The 20682-nt window shown below is 39.1% G+C and overlaps 1 protein-coding gene across 1 annotated transcript in view; it reads left to right on the top strand.

Moving 5' to 3' along the window:
* PCP4 (Purkinje cell protein 4) overlaps positions 1–20682 on the top strand; it is a 51882-nt gene that overhangs the window by 11903 nt on the left and 19297 nt on the right. Inside the window, exon 2 of the mRNA XM_005229518.3 lies at positions 7721–7772. Within this exon, the coding sequence (XP_005229575.2) occupies positions 7721–7772 (52 nt within the window). The remainder of the gene's footprint in view (positions 1–7720; positions 7773–20682) is intronic.

Raw genomic sequence — 20682 nt, 5'->3', positions numbered from 1 at the left:
GCAAGTGGTGTAAGAAGTCTTATTCTGTAGTTAACTCTACCCTCTTTGCCCTTTGCTAAACAAAACCTAACATGCAGTTTAGAGAAGTTCCACTGTACCACGCTGGGGTTCCAACTCTGTTCCTGTGAGTAATTCTGCTGAATTGAAGACAACTACTTGTCCACATATGAGCTACCCCTGTAAATAAGCCTTGCAGGATCAAATCCTCCATTTCCTGCAGAAAAGAGGGATCGCTTCTCATGGCTGGCATGGTAATTAACAGGATTTGGGAAATACTTTTTAAAGCAGCTGCAAGAATGTAACTTCAAAGATTCCATTAATCTTTGCCTCAGAAAAAAAGTGATTACAATGTCTTTGGAGAAATATCTGCTTAATAATGTTTTAATGCAAAATATGCTAATAACATAAATATTAAGCAAGCTATGGTTTGTGCTAATTATGCTGATCACATTTGGTGGTGGTGTACATATTCTGTTTAGGACACTGTATTGAACCCGAATACAAAATCTGCAGGTTCTCACTGTGCAGATTTATAAATTACAGCCCAGCCGTGGCAAAAGTGGGCATAGTGAAAGTTCTTCTCTGAGATATTAGAATACATAAAACCAGCACTGTAAGTGGGTTCTGATATCTCAGACAGTGATTCTGCCCATTTACCTCAGGTGCCTCCTTATTTAACCTGAAACTGTGCTGCATGCTGGAGCTGTATTGTTTATATACACTCAGAGGTGCCTGTTCTGAGGACTTGCCTCAAGCCAAGAGCTCTATGTAGACAGAAGTGAACAAATCACGCCTCGTAAATTGAGGCAAATGTTATAACTATGTGAGCAACCCTGTGATTAAGGCACTCTGACTATTGAGTGGAGTATGCATTTTGCATAGATGTGTAAATAAAATGTTTGACATGGACAATGACCCCATCGCAAATAAAATAACCCAGAAGCAGGGACTGCAACTCTCCTTCAGCTACCTGAGAAGCTCCACCATCAAGGTTGTCTCTTCAGTTCCTATTGCTTTTTCTGTACCTGACTGTCCAGTGGACCAAGAGGAGGGCCAGGGCCTTCCACCAGCACGTCTCCCTGTATTCTCTCATGGGAGTTGTGGGTTCATCCTGAGTAAACTACCTAAACCTGCATGTACTCCTTTCTGAGGAAATGCAACAACCAGTATGTGAGCAGTCAATGTGGTAAATTGCCTGCTTTTCACACAGGCTCTAGCTTTATGGACAGCTATACCTTGAATATAGTGCTTTCCTTTTGTGTTTGAGGTGTAATTTGCACCAGTGTAAGTAACCATCAAAGATGCAAGGATATGAATGCTGAGGTCCAGGTTGTGTCCTTTCTATAAAAATGAAAGGAAATTGCGAAGATTGTATCTTGACTAATATTGCAATAGCAAGAGCCAGGCAGTGGTCCATGTCTGGAAGGAAAATCGTAAGTAGTTATCCACAGCCTTGTTAATTTCTGACAAATGTTACTGTGGTTTCTAGAGTGACCATGTCCATGTGTGTGCATGCGCATGTACCTTCAATGACTACAAAAGCCGTAGAAAACCCATGCTGGTTACTGCCAACTTTTAGCCACTGCAGTTTGAATCCCATCAGTTCATCTCAGCTTACCTGTGGAGTTTTAATTTATTGAAATAGTAATAGGAGAGCCTTAATGAAGTTAAGGACAATCAAAAGCTAGTCAAGTAGAACACTTCTTGATCCATGAAGATGATGACAGAAATTGTCAGAGTGCCAGGGATTGTTCAGTTTTGACAGCCAGTATTGAGAGATGGTTTCTGACACTTGTGCTCTGGCAGTATTAGATTGCCCTGGCAATGCAAGACAGGCAGAAAACTGGCTGTAGAAAACCTCCCTTTGTGTAAAAGTGCTTGCAGAGATGGTGCTACGTAGGTGAGAGTAGAGGCCATATCCTATAGTGAGAGCAGCCAAAGGGAAGTGGTAGTCTCCAGAAAGCTCCTTCTACCAGAAATGTAAGCTTGGCCATAACCAGGAGTGGAGTCCTTTGTACTCAAGTGTGAGTTGATAAATTTTTCCTTTCTGTCAGGTGCCTAGAAATGTGGCCTGTGATTTCTTACAATGATGTGTAAGACAGAAGTAACTGATGTTACCAGATTTACCCATCATTCAGATAAAATACTGGCTAGATGTTCTGTAGCTGATGCAGTCACCTTAATGTGGGTTTTTAAGGACAGTTTCACATCACAAATACAGTACCATGTTTATAAAAATTTCGGAGACAAGTGGAGGAACTTGTAAAGGAGGCACAAATAGACCAGTGAGGAAAGTTTGTATAGCTTCTAATGCAATTTTCATTAATCTATTCAAACTTCTGTCTGGGATTCTTCAGATCATTCTGCAGATGGTCTTTAGGTGACTAGCTGTTACTGATGCGAATGAACCTGAATGTCACAGAAGTTGGTTTAGGATTTGCCATCTGGCTGTATTGCAGACCAGTTTTGAGAAGATTTACAATAGGAGAGAACTTGTGCATGGCTCTCCAGCAGGACACTTCATTTCTCCCAGCTGTTTATCTTCATGCTTTTTGGTATATAATTCCAAAAAATACAGGGGTACTAAAATTCTATTCCCATTACTTAGAGGCCAGATATTCCTTGCAGCTTCAGTAAACAGATCTTTCTGTCACAGCAGCATTTTTCCTGCTCTTAACTTTTTATCTTAACCACAGTAATATCTTTTGTCCTTGTTACAAAATGATTTTGTTGTGGTTAAGAGTAATGTTTTTCCACACTTTAATGTGTGAAATGCTGAGTGCTATAGTTTCAAGTCAATACATAACAGTAGAAAGAGATTGTCAAACATAGTGAAACAGAAATCTCCAGTAAAGAGTTTAACCTAATTAATCACATTGAACCCCCAAATTCTAGAGTATATCCACTCATCCCAGGTCATAGCTGCTTGGTTCTTGTTCCTGCTTACATTTTGGGTTCATTTAGTTTCTGATATTTAGTTTCTAGCTTGTGTTCTTTGCTAGAGTGTGAAAGAAAGACAATTGCAAAATTGATTTCAGTCTGCTCAGGATATCACCTCATCACAAAATTATTTTGAAGTGGCATGTGTGCATAATGTGTTGATTTACCAGAAATAGCTGATGTTTCCCTTGATCCCCACTGCTTGTTTTTAAAGTGAATACGTTAGCTTTCTGGTTTTGTTTTTTTAATAGCAAGCTTATACCTGGTGTTAAAAAGCATGGAAAACTCTAGTTTTTTAACACCAGGAGAGCTGCATATAATATGCCTGGAAAGGAGGTACATCGAAAAGAAGACTGTTGCTGTATGTAGAGCCCACATTTGATAGTCTTCTGCTCTGTGTTTTTAATCCAGATTTCTCTAACTCATTCTTTAGTTTGTTGGAAGCGTGCATGCTAATGCAACATCGTCAAAATTCCACCTAGGGGAAACTAAAAAAATGTGCTATGAACTTGCAGGCAGTAATGGTTACATAGCAAGGATGCTTTGGGATCTAACCTGTGCCTATAGTCTAATAACCTCAGGTGGGGCTTACTTCACTAGTCAGACTCTCCAGTATCTTCAAAGATCAGCCAGCACTAAGTAAAGATCAGCCTGTAAGAACTTTCTTACATTGTTCCTGGATAAAGTCAAGGCTAATTGGCCTAATTTGAGGACCTGTACAGGAAGTATTTAGTCCTGAAAAACAGCAGGTAGAAGTTGCTGTATCTCCTGATTGTTCTGCTGTTGACTAGGAAGCTTACCTTTCTTGGAAAACATGGAAAGTCCTTAAGCAGACATTTTTCTGCAAATAAAAATGTCACTAAGTTATAAACTTCATAAAATTGTAAAATGTATTTTACAGTTCTTTATGGCTAAAGCAGCTGAAGTCTTTAATTAAAGCAGAAGGCTGTGGGAAAAAGAGGTGCTTATGAAATAGTTTAGTTTGATTCAATTTATCTCTTGCAGAGAAAATATGGAGAACAGATGGTAGTGTTGAATAAGGGCTTGCTTGGCAAACAGCTGGCTGACCTGCAGCCGTTTTTGTGCTGCGTAGGACCAACATGTACTTCTGTCACACATGTAATGCCTTTTGTTAGGGGGGGACCTGGTAGCGAAACAAGACTTAAGCTTACATATACACAGACTTCCCTGCTGTTCCTCTTGTCAATGAATACAGAGCATCCTAATAACACTTAGTGTGTATTAATGAAATTATTTTTTTGTCCTGAGTCAAGTCTACACTGACTCTACTATTCACTTAACAAATAATTTCCACCATTGCTATTCTCTTAATTCTACCTTTGGATGCCCTTTTATTTGATGTAGAAAAAAAAATACTTCTAAAAAATCTGCAGCCACTGCTTTACTGGGATACAGCCCACTGTACCTTGTTGGCCCTGCATGGAGTTGAAGCAGAAGAATATTATTACTGTAAGGGCCTATTTGTCAAAAACTTTCTGGCAGTTTCGTGTCCCTGATCTTGGGCTTTCTGTGGCTCATCAAAAAACAAACCACCCTTCTGCCCCCAAAAATTTTGTAATCAACACCTGGCTACAATCCCTAACACTGAGGTGCTAATTGGAAGCATAACTGAAAAGGTCAGGCTGTTTCAAGACCAGAACAGAATATAAGATTAAAGGCAAAAATTAAGCTTGGGGGTGCAGGAGGGGCTAGAAGAGTAAGTAGAAAAGCTGTTGCAGTAATTTAACAAGATTCAAAGTCCTCTGGGCTGAAAATTCACTTTTGACCTTAGTTTGTACACCTAGAGGACTAATTTAGTACAGTTTTTCGTACCACATTTCGTACCATATACACTAGCTGCTGTGTATAGCACTGAGAATTTAACAGGAAAGTAAACCTGTTCTTTTCTTACTGGGACTTTTGGCATACAGCAGTAGTGCTTTTTCCTTCCTCTTCTGACAAATTGGGAGTGACTTAGATTTTTGGAGACATTTTTAATGACGCACCTTTGATGTTCTGTAAAACCACCAAGTTAAAAATTAATATAGCCCCAAGCAGTCATAAACTGTGTTTCCTCCTACACAACATAGCAACAAAACTGTTTATCCTGTTTTACTGTAGAATAATTAGTTTTGTGCTTATGTTCATTTTGGCTCTGTTTCTTTAATGCCTAGTGGAAACTTCTTCTGTCCTGGTGCTTGCCTTAAATGCTAGGGAATTTTAGAAGCAGCCTTTGAGTGAAGGAAGCTGGCCACAAGTTATAGGAAACAAAGGATTAGACTGCTTTTATGTTTTAAAATATGGCCAACCACTTGGGGATTTTTTTGTTTAAAAACAAACCCCAGACATTAATTTTTCTGGTATTTCTTTTTTTATTATTTTGATTTCATTTGATTTATTGCATCTGAAGACAATATCTGTTTTATCAGCTTTTGGAGAGCTTTCATGTATTGCTGCTTGAAAATACATCTAGTAACTCTTCCTCGTATTTAGTCCTCTTATGCTCTAAAGGACGTTAAAAAGCTAGGCTTTGTTTTGCAGCCTGTGGTAGCACCATGAAAGGTGATGAAAGAAGCAAGAAGCTCCAGCTGCTAATAATACCAGCATCTTGAAAATGTTAAAAGCCCACTGAATGTATTGAAACAAAAGGCTAAAGGCTTTGCAGATGAATGATCACATGGTATATAGATTTTTTTATAAGTTTCAATGCCATGTTAATAAGAAATTTATTTTCACTTTCAAATCCATTGCACTCATTTGAAGACAGCACAGTGCTTATAGATCAAAATATGTATGTAACTGAAGGAAAGGCTATCAGAAGCTTGTTTGACAAACTTTCAGGCTTCATTCTGTATGTGTCCAGTGGTCACCAACCAAATGAATGGCTGGAGAATACTTAGACTGATTTCAGATAATCTTGTCCTCATGAATAGAAAAACCTTAATCGACCAAAGCCAAGGTTTTTATTTGCTTTCTCTGACAACTTTCCCATTTCCTTGAGAGGAAATCCTGAGATACAAAATGTGTGGATCTGTATTCTGGTATAGCCTAGGGAGGAAAGAGAAGCTTTCATAAAGGCTAAATAGCACAGCCTGAAACACTCATGAAATAAGACTGCTTCAAGAAGCATTTGAAAATAAACAGGGAAGGGAAAATCAACATAGCTACCATTTTATAGATAGGAAAAATCTAGTATTTTGGTTTTTTTGGCAGGTCCCAGTAAATTAACACTAAAATCTAGTTTCAAATGTGAATTGAAATTGAAATATGGAATATCAACCAAACTCTAAAGGCATAAAGGTTAGTATCTTTAGCAGAATTGGTTGTTGCATATTGATTTCTGGCTGTTGGTAGGTAACTTATGCTTTTGTAAAAAATGTTTATCCCTTTAGAATCCCGTTCTTTGATGTTATCAGCCATGTCTTCTCCCCTGTCTTAGATCTGAGGCTCCAGGGAGAAAGAAATGTATTTTCATTGTATGGGGAGACTGTAGCTGTGGTTACAGACTCAGTTGTTTTCTCTGGGATTGCTCTGTCTCGCTGCGTGGGGTGAGAGGTGAGGCAGAGCCAGTAAAGCAGAGATAAATGCACTGAAGTCTGCCACAAAGGTGAGAAACCCCCCCACTGGCAGGTGGATGCACGATAGACCATATGTCGCCCTTTCGTATTCTCCTAAAGGGTTTGAAGAGCTTTCTTCCCCCCTCTGACTTCTATAGTAAGTGCTGAGTACACGTGAAGGTTTTGTTCATGATTAGCTCCATATACACAGAATACCCTGAGCACCCCACTGCTGTAGGAGATGGACAGAAACTAGAGCATAGAGAAGGCTTTAACCAGATATTCTGGAGTAAATACCTTCAGATAAGTATGCCCATATTTTTTGTAAGAGAATTGATATGACTGTCCTTATTTTGGTGCAAGCCAAATGGTTTGCAATGCTGCTATAGCTGTTAACATTCCTGATGCATGAGGATGTGCTGCCTCTGACTGAATGGAGTTGGATTTACTCACGGAACTTAATAGTCCTCATTTTTTATGTGTACAACCCTAGAGAATGAATTTGTCTGTTTCAGTAATACACACAAGTATGAATAACTCCAAGTCAGAAATGCAAGCTTTGCTATGCTAGCTGAAGTACCTTAATTCTACCTGTGAGAAGCTTTCCCTGGGGGATGCAGTGTAATTTTCATAGTGACCATTCCTAAACTAGAAAGTTGCCTGATAGTGTAACCATATTGATGTAACCCTGCCACTGTGAATATTTATTTGGACTGCATTGGTGTTTGCCACGTGTTACGTAGTAGAGTGACTTAAATTGGTTTGTTTCATGGAAGGTCACGAGGCTGCTCTTTGGACAGAGTGAACTGAAGTGGAAAGTTCCATCTCTGCTTGTGGCCAAAGTGGAAAGATAAGTCTTCTGGTAAAAGTCAGGTCGGAAGAATCATGGAAATGGAGGTATAGCAGGGACCTGAACAGGTGTCAGACTGTGGCTTATACCCTTGCACTGCTGGAAACTTGATTACCCATATCCCATCACTAGCGTATCATAACTATATAAAGTTGCACACATAGTTACACAGCTCTACCTAAATGGTACTAAGCATTCATGTTCTGAAATGGTAGTGTTTCAAAACAACACTGCATGACTGTGTGTGACTATCCAAGGTATTGGAGAAATCAGGCTGTAATTGCTAGTAATTTTAAGGGGGAAATGTGCATTCGAATTTGTTCTGACCGCTTGTTCTGTTCCCCGCCCCACCCCCCCCACCCCTCCCCAACAGAGACAAGGAACCGGATCTGCAAATGGCAAAGACAAGACATCTGGCGAGAATGGTAAGGGTTGACTATTTCTTGATGGAGAATATTGCGTCAAATTGAGCCAAAATATTTTTTTTTACTGTAATGATAGATGTCAAGTAGCAATGGCCTTGGTTTCATGTATTATCTTTTCAATGTGTTTTAAGAACTGGAAGGGCTTCAATGGGATGGTTTTCTTTATATTTGTATGTTGAAATCTACTTTATGTACCATGGTAAGCCAAAGGACTCTGTGGGAGTCAGTACAGATACAAATGAGGCTAGAACAAGACAATGTTAAGTATGTGTGAAAAGGACACAAAGAGACTAGGTTAAGCATTATGGGCCGCTACTATATGAATGGGGAAGGTGAGCAATAGTAAGCTAATTGCGAAGGACTTGCTCATACACATATTTTCTGTGGTCTGATTAATCCCACCTAATTTTAGGCTCATAACTAAGATACCAAAGCTAAAAATCACATGCATAAAGCCCATCTGAGTGTTGCTGGAGATAGGCTATGGATGGAGCAGCTCATGTGGAAGGATTATATGGCAAATAGGTTCCGAACTTTGGCACTCTACATGAGTGGATGTGCACTCATCCTCCACTGCTTTAAGGGGAAAGTTATGTTTTTTTCAGACTTTAACAAAGGAGATGGCAGAAACCAATTACTTCCCTTTAAGTGGCACAAACAATTGTAATTATCCCCCACCCCTGAAGAAAATAAAACTGCATTTTCAGTGAAAATGGCAATTGCGTTATAGCTGAAATCTCTGTTTTGTTGCCTACAGGAGGCAGAAATGCTTTACACACAAATGATCACCTGATTGGAAAGTATTTCTGATGGTAACTGGATTTTAAAGGAAAATATTTTAAGCAGCTTTATTATATACCCAGCTGAATATGAGGCAACATCAGCTTGTAGACTTTCATGAACAGCATGATGATTGAACTATATAAATATGCTGTCTGCTGCTTTTTGATCATCCAGTTTTAATTAAAAGAATATGTTCTGGTAGTCCATCCCAGCTACTGAAAAGCAGGAAGAATGTAAGTCTCCTCTGAAGAGCCAAGGGTTTTCTGAGATGGAATTTTCTGAGCAGTTATTTTGGATATGCATTTTCGCCTTTACGTGTTGGTCTGAACAGAAATTTTGGGCCCTTTGAGGGAACATGTCTTAAAACATTAAGAGGCTTCTTTATGCTTAGTTTTCCTATTACAGAGAGGTGACTTTCCCATAAGGGCTGTTTGCATAATGTTACAGTAAATGAAATCTGTAGATGATGTTCCCAGTATGATAGAACACAAATTAGAGTGGAAAAGAAAGAAATAAATACTTTGGCTTGTTATAGTGTCTTGAATTAGTGGGAACAAATGTACCCTGACAGCAAAGCCATTTGCATTCTCAAGTTAGCAGGAAAGGAAAGCAAGCAAAATTATGTCAGCCATTCGGGCAGCATAGGAAACATGTTTTTCTCTTTGCTGTTGGAGCACGTTATGAACTGAGCTCATTTGCCTTAAATTTCTTCCCAAATAAAGTTGTCCTGTTGTCAAATTTAGGCTTAGATTTACTGATCCTGCAGCCTTCTTAATAGCAAGTCCTTTTTTTCCTCAAAGGGAATTTTGAGTGAGAAAAGACTGTGTCATTAATTCACAAATACATGATTCTAGGTTGTAGCATAGTTTTAGGTATGTAAACAGGCAGATGCACAGTTAATCTTGGATTAATAGATACCAATTATTTTTTGTAGTGAAATTGTAACAAAAGACTGTCACCTATGTAAAATAGAGGAGCTGCAGTGAAGATGAAATATTCCTCTGATCTCCCCAATCCACATGCTTGCATGAAAATAAAGCAGAATCAGAACTTTGAACCTGAGACCGATTTCTAAATCAAAGAAGCAGAAATGTATAGCTCTTTGTCCTTATTAGCTCTGTGTAGTTAAAACTCAAGCAGAAGTCATTTATTCCTCTGAAAATTGGGATGTGCTGTAAACCTACATACACAATATAATCCCTGTTACATGTTTTTTGGCCAGAAGTCTGCTACATGTCCATGTCTTAAATTTTCATTGTGGCTGTTTTTACCAGCCTCTCTAGATGTTTGCTTCCCTGTCAAAAATAAACTTTCCCTCTTGTTGAAAAAGGGGAAAAACAAAATACCCTTTCATCTTCATGTTAAACATTTTCATAGCATGACTTTTTTTATAAAGGCAAACTAGCCTTGCTCTTGATTACAAGGTAAGTGTTTCCAGCAGCTTTTCCTTATGACAAAGATGCTTAGCTTTTTTTCAGCGTTTTTGGTGCACACAATGGAGACACTGCTCAGAGTCAAATTTTGTTTGTGCATTGCTTATAGAAAATTAATTTTGGGCCCATCTCTAGGCTGGCTTAAAACTGGACAAAATAAAATTGATGACCATGGCAATCACCATTCTCCCTCTTTGAAGCATTATATGGGGTTGCTGTCACTGTAAAGCATTCAAGCAAATTCAGTCTCTGAAGATTCCTTTTATAGTAGTGGTAGTTTTGGTAGACGCAAATTCATGTTCTCATTTGACCTTCGTTAGACAGCGACATTGTATCTGTAGTTGTACTTAGTGCCTACCGCCGCAGCAGTGATCTCTTATCTAGCCTTCCTGCCAGTGGGGGATTGTATCACACACAAAATGCAGGCTCAGCCCCAATGCATTGAACTGGCAACGGCTCATTCTAGCAGCCTTGTTTTTTGGCTCAGGACGTTGGGAAGACTGAGCTTCAGAAAAGCCAGTGATGTAGAGCAGTGGTACTCAACAGTACAAGTTTGACAATGGGAGAATAAAATCCCATACACAAACTTTACCAGTTGTTAGACTGATGAAGGGACTGTTGTACCTACATGAGACCTTCATTCATCAGCAGTTATCTTCTCTCAGCTGCCTTCTTGAATAGTCTTCCAGACTGCTAGGTGGTAAGTTATGGGGGACGAAGCTCCCTCTTTCCTCTTTCAGAACCCTGGTCATTAGCAGACAGGATTCCCTTCCACTGTATTTGGTACGATGTATACTACCATATCTTCTTGGGTTTTATGTTGCCACAAGCCTGGTGATTCTTGAAGCTCTATCAGAATGATAAATACTGGATAATCACTTGTTTTGAAGTAACTTTTTCTCACAGTGAGAGTATTGCAGTTAACATTCAATGACCTTACTGGTTGCTGGTCAAGCCCCAGGTGACATTTGTCTATCTTGAACTTTTAAGCAAGTTATAGTTCATGCTTTTACAGGTTATGATTAAAATCAGATGGTAATTCATGTCTTCCTAAGGGAGAGTGACTACTGCATTACAATCTGCTGTCATGGTATATCAGTTGCTAGTGAGGTTAATGGAAAAGCTCCTGATAGCTTCAGTGTGTGCTGTATAATGCTGAGTGCCTTTCCATCCAAAACATACTATACTGCTGTCAGAAGTCTGTGTAATTTCATTCTCTTGTCAGAGTTGGAAGAACAAAAATATTGTTGGGAGTAAATTACATAAACTAGTTTTTCTGGGTGTGAACTGCTCAAAGGACCAGTCTAGAGTGGTGTTCCTTTAGACCACCTAGTTTAATAATTAGCAGTAATACTATGCATACAGGAGCGCTTGTATAAAAACAGCTTGTTGTACATAGGAGCCATGTAACTGTAGCTGTCTTAATCTCATTGGGTCTTGAAGGATTTCAGCCTACCTGAAAGAAAAGGCGTACTTAATTGTGTATGGCATTACAGACTTGTAAACTGTTACATAATGCTGTTCTCTAGGTTAGAAAATCCAAAGGGAAGACAGCAGTACTATTCTCATGCACCTCCTCCTATATGAATCTGACTTGTTCTAATAGAGTCAGTGTGGGGTAAGAAACTATAACTTCCTTTTTGCTCACCTAGTTTGATTAATCAGGCCTATCGTGTTTACAGATGCATCCTAAATGAAAACAGGATGTTCCTACCTTATTATTTTTACTATCTCGTCAATGTCACAAAGTTCTTTTTTAGGTTAACGCTTGTCAATTCTCATTCTGTTTCCTGTTGCCCTTTTTTTTTTTAATTTGTAAGCTGGTATCATACAACTTGCTCTTTAAGCCTAGCACAACTGGCAGGGAAAGAATTGCATCAGAACCAATTACTTCTATGTTCAAATTTATTAATAGGAAAAAGTGATTCTAGATCTCACTCTTAGTTCTGAAAGTACATAAGGCATGTGACTATTAATTGTTACTTGTTAATTATTTTCTTGAAACATCAGCTTTATCATTCAGCAATATGAATATTTATAGCAAAATATGTACTTTCACGTGATGAATGCTATAACTTCCTGGTTCTTAGTGAAATGAACATGATTAAGTTTTGCATGAACTTACATGTTGTGGTGGATTAGCCTACACAATCATGGCAAGATGGTCAGTTGTACTGAAATTGGAAGCCCTTTTCAGTTTCTACTCATTCTCAAGCACTTGTCTTGTCAGTGTATGATCTCTGCTTTGGGGTGGTCAGAAAATTGTAAATGAATAAATGCTCTGCATTTCCTCCTTTTCATACAGTACACCATAGGAAGCCTCTACATAAAGAAACAGTAGAATTAATAAAGTAAATTTTTATCTTTTACATTTAAACTCACTTAAATTTGATGGCTTCTAGAAAACATTAACAGGAATGGCAGTCAGGAATAAAGGATCTGTCTAGGTTCAAAAGAGTGAACAGTCATCTTCATAGTTATTTACACAGTGTTTAGCTTAATAGAGCTTTAATTCCTGGCCAGAGGCCAGGATCATTATTATAGTATGGTCTAATATAAATAACTTTTTAAGAACTTGAAATTTTCCACTAATATTCTCCAATTGCTATGTAAAAACATGCTGTTCCCTTAAACAGTCCTGCAAATAAACTTAATTGTGGAAAAAAGATTTTGAAGAGGGAGGGGACACATGAGGTTACCTTGTATAAATATTCAAAGAATCTCATGGAGCATGGTTTGCTGTATCTGCCCAGGTCTAGAGGTCACATTCTTTAGTCGCAGCAAAGGACAGTGACTGAGCTGTAGCATTGCAATGCCTTGTGCATTTTCTTTCCCATAAACCGTTGCTTGTGTGGCAAAAGATGAAACAGTTCTTGCAAGGAACTGCTGTATCGATGTAAAAAAGCAAATCCCAACAACAAAACAAACACAACTCTTTCAGATTGTGATATTTCACCCCCACAGCACTAATCGGAAGTTAGAATGGGGAATATTGTATGAACTAATTAATATTGAGTTCTCCTGGGTATTAGGTTGAGTGTTGGGAGGAAAATTATCATGCACACCTGTCTTTCACTATGGTGTTCTGCTAAAATTCTCTTGTCCCTTGAAAGTGGTGCTTCACAGAATATTATCTCCCAGTCAGTAACTCAGTCTCTCTCTTCTCCTTCTTTCGGTCTGTGTCCAGAGCCAATTTCTGTCCTATCTTATACAGCCTAGCTGGTACTAGCAGGGATTTAGGAAGCGAGATGAGAAATATTTGCTATATCTCATCCCCCATCTTTTAAAATAGGAAGTCTGTGTCTCAGCAACATCTCTAAACATGTATGTAACCCTCAAACGTAACACATTGACAAAGCCGAAATACAAAGGGTGTTTGAACCCTCAGCATAGCTATGTAAGTGGTATTTGGCCATGTATAGATGGCTTGGGCTCAGAGGAAGATGTAAAAATCCTGTGTGAACTCAACACCATGATCTGGAGCTGAGAGTTTCAGATGTGAGTTAGGAGAAAAATTCAAAGTGAACTGTTCAAAAGGAATCCCATCGCAAGGCATAGCTATGCATGGCAAAAACACTGCAGGCAACCTTATCTGCTGAGTTTCATTTCAGGAACTTTCTTGGGGACAGCTGTGCATAAAGTTTACCCAGAACCAAACCAAATATGTCTCGGGTCCTCTCCTGGCCTGTATCTCTTCCCATGCCTAGACTGGTCTGTTTATCAAGAGTCCATTCATCTCTTCAGGCAGCCAACATGTCTCAGCTAAAGACAGATTGAGCCTTTAATAACAAGGCGCTCAGATTGTTCACAGATCTCCCTAGAGAGGATGCTAAAAGGAAGAGAAGGGAATTATACATGAACTTCATTTCCTCTCCTTGGTGGATTTCTGTTTCTTGAGGCCAAGGATAAGTATAAATCCTCTCCAGAGGAAGACTGTGTACTTGTTTATTTGGGGCAATGATGACAATGGAGGATCGTTCACAAATTTTGTATCAACAACTTTTGATGTTTATCTAGTAACAAAAATTTTAAAAGCAATTATTTTTATATATGTTTGAGATAAGGTAGATGCCTTCTGTACTGAAATGTCACCTGCCCTCACACGTGTCCATGCACATGATGCACATGCAGTGGTCATCTGATTTTTGGGGAGAGGATCCTCTGGAGGTTAAAATAACGACCATACCCAATCTAAACTTAAGTAATGCTTGTAAGAGCAGATACTGTTCTTACTCTTCTGTTATCTGACAAGTTGGGTTTGATACTGTTTGTTACTACTGCGCTTTATCTGCTAATAAGAAGCTTTTGGTTTTAAATGTTTAAGGAGAAGCATCTTTACAAACAATATTTGTTTGTCTTTTTTAAAGTTTCATCCATTAGCAGAGCCAGCAGTGCTCATAGAGTCTGGCTAATGTCCTGTCTCTGGAATTCCCTGTAATTTTGTGTATCATGTATAATGACTGTCATGACTACCAAGTAAGTCTATTTACTGACACAGCGGATATAGCATTATGCACGTGAAAGGTGTCTGTGTGTATGTTGATGTATCATCTTAATTATGCAGCTTTTTCTTGCACGTTGTTTTGGGGCGTTTCTCTTCCCTGGGACTGTACTGCAGAGGAAAAGAATGCTTTCCTATCTGATGAAAGAGTACCAGGAGAGCAAATTGAATGCAGAAGTCCCATAGGAAAAACCCCAGAACAACAGAGCAGAAACAGTACAACCATAGAAGAGTTATTCTAGCTTTTTAAACTCACTTTTTAAGGACTTATATTTCAAAATTTCATTTTTTTCCTCCCCTTAGAGAAGGTCCCAGCTAGCTAGCACATATGAGATAGAAAACCCTTACACTTAACGCTCCTGCTACAAATGAATCTTTCTAGGTACTTATATGGTCCTCACCACCATAGTAACTGAGTATCTTCCAAGTATTTAAAAATAGAGATAACAATAACAATTTTTGCCCCAGTCTATCTTTCTTTCCAGCTTGCTACAAGAATAACTTGATTAATTTATGGGATCTTTGTTTTGCACACAGTGCTTGTATGCAACCTGGAAAACTTGTGTGCCTGCTTAATGTGATGCTCTCAAGCTGAGTGTATCCAAAAATTCAGCTGCATTTCTAAAAACATGATAAATGAACACTTGTATATAAGTATATATACTTACTTATGGTCACTCATACGATCTGCTCCTTTGCACATTTGAAGGAGGTTGAAATGAGCAGAACTGCAGCATTCCTGCAGTGTTGACATTAGAAGCAGCCCAAGGAAATAATTTTGAATTATGCTCACTTGTAACTTAGTTTCAGTAGAGGATCGCAGCCTTGTTGTGTTAGATGGTGTGCACACCCCTACAAAAGCTTACTGTGTTTTCAGGACCGCCAGTTTTAGTGAGAAAATGGAGAAGCAGTGAAATTGCCTGAAAGAATGGAGTCGGTAAAACTAAAGATAGAAAGAGCACTGTTCAAGTCTGAAACCCAGGCCTCTTCAGGGTACCAAGGAGGATCTTGACATGCTTCTTTGTCCTTGTGCTTTTTTTTTAATTTGCGTTGACACTGGCCTGTTGCACTCTTGGTTTGGCCTTCGAGTCCTAGTTTCTGACCTTAGCTGACAGCCACTAATTCCCCATTTGGTAACATTTTTGTCTCTGTTTCTTTGTCCTTTAAACAAGGACAATGTTACTTGGATCCAGCTTCCTGCAGAACTGGGATCCTGGCACTTAGGAGGCATCTAATTCAGTAGGCATTTGAGCACCTGAAAGGTGGTAGGAGCTCCAATCCCTTTTGAGAAGCTGGTCTGTAAGGATCAGGCTTACTCACTAAGAAAAAGTCAGTTGTAAATTAAGGAAAAAACCTAATAGTAAAGATTTCATGATGCTGGTGAGTTTTGCCTTTTAGATGACTTGTAAATATGCTGGAGCTTCTGTCAAGTGTTTAATGAGGAAAAGCAGAACTGAAATTATGCCTTTGACAAGTGCCATATTTCTTTTGGAAATCAGTCTGTAATTATCACTGTGCTGCCTGACTATGCACCAGGGAGAATGAGACTTATTTCCATGACTGGCACGTAGCTGACATGCACTGGCTTACTTCCAGAAATGTGCGCTCACTTGGAATTGTGCTGTCATCAATACTCTGAGAAACATTTAGTTCTGCTTTGCTGCTGGTGGGAACCTAAATGAACTACACGGGTCAAGCCAGTCCACGGCTAACACTAGTAAACCCAATTATGTTACCTCTGAAATGAATCTGTCCTTACATCATCAGGGATGGTTTGGGGCTGTATCAGGGCTAGAATCAATGGCATATGTACATAAGCTGGCATATTTACACTGGAAATCCATGGAGCTGGACTGACTTGAGCAAGTTACATATCTATCTCTACATGTTACCCAGACACTAACAACGGATTAATAAAATGTGGATTTAACGCAGCAGTGTGGTTTTTAATTTAGTGGAAGTGAAAAAATGAAACAGGAACACAATCAATGCACAACAGTGGTTACCAGCATTTACTGTTGTGGAAATATCACTCTTTTTGACTGTACACAGTATCTGTCTTACTTCAGTAGGCTTTTGTTTTCTTCTGTTATTTTCTTTTTTTCCAGAAGACTGTTTTCTAAATGAAATGAAAATGCTTTTCCACTTAGGAGTTCCTTGTCTGTTAGTAATTTATTAAATGGTTAATATTTTTTTTCTGAAGGTTTTTGAGATTTTAATTTACAGCACACAGCTGTCTTAATGCACTTAGCTCGATGCTCCAAAATTAGCTTGTAATTTCATGTTATCAAGCTCCCTTGTGTAAGGAGGCACTGTAACAGTGGGAGTGTTAAAGACTTGATTAAAACTTGGTCCTTAGCTGAACTACTGACCAGAACAAAGAGCAGTTAAGGCTGCAAAAAGAACTTAGATGCTACATGAACCAGTGCAACATTTCACCTTTAGTCCCTGTGCTCAAGAGCAGATTTCAGGACCTTATGAAAAGTTGCCCATACAACATAAGAGAAGGGTGTCTCGCAGCAGGACTTCAGCCCACATCTGTCTTGGGTTTCTATACCAAGCAGGAGCTGTTAGGATTAATAATAATAAACTGTCACCCTTTCTAGATTAGGGGTTAAATTCCTCTTGCCTCTCTGTATTGGCGTACATATGTGTGAGAGACCTGAAGCTCCAGAGAAATGTATTCCTTCGTGACATGATGATTATCAGAATGAGCCTCTCTGTAGAGCTTGGTGTTTATAGGTCCTAATCTGATTTAGGTATAAAACTGCTTCTGATTTGCTCAGCTCTATCAAGGCTGAGGAATTTGTGGGCAATACTAAAATAAGTGTAGGGCTTGTGTACCTCTGGAGTTAAGTGGATGCTCAACAGGGATTTTTCAGAATGTCAGGTTTGGACCTGGGCATTTAATTTCTTCTTAATCCCATTTCAAGCAATTCCATCCTTATTTAGGTCTGGCTGATCTTGGCCACCTCATGTCAGCTCTTCCAGACATTTTCTCTATGGAAATCCATATGTAAAAAACATCCAAATGTTTCCTGGCTTGAGGTCTTTGTTAGCTAAGCTACTGGATCTGACGAAGGATTTCTTTGGTCAAGCACACTTGCTATTGGTTCATTTTTTCCCTAGACCAGAGTGGGTTATGAATAGGAAGCGCTGCAAAAAAAAAAAAAAAAAAAAAGATTTTCCATGGAGGCATTAACAAGAGAAGAAACTTGGATAACACCAGAGATGGAAAAGGCATTTCAAGACTCACAGTGGAAAATAGGGCAGGATGCTCTGGGTAGCTCCTGGGAGATACTGTGGGCACTCCAGAGACCGGAACTGAGCTCTCAGCATTTCTCTAGGGTCTCATAATAATAGTATTTCATCACAATTGATGAATGAGTACTCTAACTGTATTTTTAATATCTCATCTTCCATTCTAATTTATACCTAAACCCTTCTGAGACTGCTGGTCGACTGTAGGTGGGGAAAGCATTATTGTTAGGTTTTAGTGAAACACTGGCATTCCACAGTGACCAATTCACTAGCTCCTCTAAAAGCTGCCAATAAAAAATGGATGTGTACAAATTTATTCATTAGCACAAACTAATTAAAATCCAGGCTAATTGCCAGGAAAACAATACGTTATTGTAGGATTTCGGAATTCATTATGCCTCTCTACTAACCCAATAGTAACTATTCTGGCTCCACAGTTTCTAATCTAAGTTACAGATCTCATAGTGATAGCCAGGTAGTTAACATTTAGATTTTTGGATTGCTAATGGCTTTTTTTACTCAGTCATTTCTAATTGTATAGGTTCTCCAGAAGTGCTCCTTCCTGAGCATGTGTTGCAACAACTCTCCCTCAAAGACAATGTGTAGGACAGAGTCCTTCACGTGAACATCCTTAGTTTTATTACACAGTGGTGCAATTAATTTCCAATACATTGAGACTTTGATATTCTGTAGTTTGAAGCTTCGACTAGCCTTGATGGCTCCTTTCCTTTATTTTTGTAGGTTTAAGGCTTGTTTTGTTCATTCTACTTGCTTTATGTAGGCACTGTTTACTCCAGCTAAATAGTGCTGCACTATTGTATGTAAATTATTTTTGCTAATAATTTTCTATTTTGGTGTTCATAAAATAACTTAATTCTCATTAAAATTGGTAGCACCTTAAGAGTTTTGGGCTGCGGTGCCTCTAGACACTGCAGAGTTTCTGACAGGAAGCAAGAGTTGGAGAAAATTCCGGGCAGGATTCTGTCATTTGTGGCAGATGTAGTATAGCTAAACAGAAGGGTAGGAGGGCAGAGATTAAAAAAAAAAAGCTTGAAGATTTGTTTGCTTTTCTGGCCTTAGACTGATTTCACCAAGTCAAATGTAGGTTATCAGGTGTGGAACCTTTGAGAAGATGTGGATGCACACGTAATACCAGACCTCCAGTTATGTTTGGGCCCCATCTTGGGGTGTGGTATGCACCCATCCTGGCTTATACACATACAGCACATATACACATATGTTCATACAGCACAGATGAGAATCAGTTCCCCCCGCCTCTTCATCTCAAATAACCAGGGGCAGAACTCATGTAGGGAAGAATGTCTAGACAGAGCTGAGGCAGCTGGATTCAAGGCTATTTGGCATCCTGAATCAGCTACCTCTTGGTGTAGCAGCCAGCAGACTAATTACTAGCAGACAGTGCAAGGCACAGGTGTATTATGATCTCATCTAATGATTTTTTTCATAAAGCAGACAGCTGTATTTTTCACTAGCAAAAATTCTTGGTGACCTTTACAACAAATCTATTCATAACTAAACTGTATCTCTTATGAGGGCTGCCTCTGGGAGACAAAGACATGTTGTGCTGCCTAGGGGAAGCTGGAAAAAAGCATTCCTGGCTTCTTTTAGCCAAGAAGGTAAGACAACAAATGGAAGACCTGTGGGTTTAGACTTTTTTTATCAATGGGTGATAGTATCTGTCAGCAGAGGGCACAGATACAGGCTTTGCCAGTCAGTCATGAGTCATCATCTTGTCCATCAGTGCCACTTTGTCTCATTTCAGACAAGCTTAAGCCTTTGGCTTAAGTTCCTTTCTCTGTAAATTCAAGAGAAAGAAATACCTCTGTTAGACTCCAGTATAAAGAAATCTGGATATTAAGATCCATAACGATACTGTATATGCTTAGCATACCAGCAGACAGGCCCATGTTATGTGCCCAGTGGGACCAAGTGCAAGCCTTGGAGCTGTTCTGCCTGTGTTTAGGAGGCTTGATTGACCTAGTCTGGTGTGACTGTGGGACCTCTTTGAAACTGTGGCCTTATGCCAGAGAAAAACATCACAATGGTTGTTTAAGTATTTATGGGTTGTAAATGAGGGTCCACATAAATAAAAAGCAAGAGACCGAGTCATGAGACGGCATCCTCTGGAGGTCTCTCAGCTAGGAACCATTCCGTTATGGAAGAACATCAAGCAGAAACTAACTTTTGGCTATTCCCTCCACTCCTCCCATGCCACAGGCAGACCTTGTGATCAATGCAATCTAGGGGCTGTTCTCAGATGCAGCAGTATTAATGTAGGGGTTTGGTCTTTATTCATCTTAGTAAGAAGATTACCGCTGCTAACTTTAGTGTTTTCTTTATTACATGGTGGACTGGCTGAGGTCCAGAATGAGTTGGAATTAGAATACTTATTTTTTCTTTTTATTAGTTCTTTTTCTTCTTGCAGTAGAAGATGCTGCATATAAAGAAATCTGTGAAGAAAGCTGGGTCAAGGGGTACTAGTGTGTCTTTGTAGTTGTGTCCCCCCCTCCCTGCCCCCATTTTGTTTGTGTGAGCTTGTAACTCCCACTCTATTTGGTTCTAAGTTTCAGGTTTTAATGAACCTAAATGTAAGCACATCCACAGCTGCCATTGTTTCTGGAGTGGGTAGTATGCAAGATAACCAAGAAGCTGCTGGTTTCCTCTCTGAAGTATAAATAGATACAAATTTACTTGAAACCTGGCACGGGAAGGTGTTGTAACTACAATAAATCTGACCGTAGTTTCAAGCTTCACAAACTCTTAGGACATCACAGTAATTTTCTATGCTTGTAAGTAATTTTCTCCAGGATTATGTAGTACTGCAAACGTATTTAGGGCCGGATCTGATCTCTTGATTGAATTTGCAGAGTAGAAACTAGCATCTAATTAACCTGAGCTGAGATGGAGAGAA

The sequence above is a fragment of the Falco peregrinus genome, chromosome 4 (genome assembly GCF_023634155.1).
Source record: "Falco peregrinus isolate bFalPer1 chromosome 4, bFalPer1.pri, whole genome shotgun sequence".
Taxonomy (NCBI): Eukaryota; Metazoa; Chordata; class Aves; order Falconiformes; family Falconidae; genus Falco; species Falco peregrinus.
This window is presented reverse-complemented; position numbering and strand designations above follow the sequence as displayed.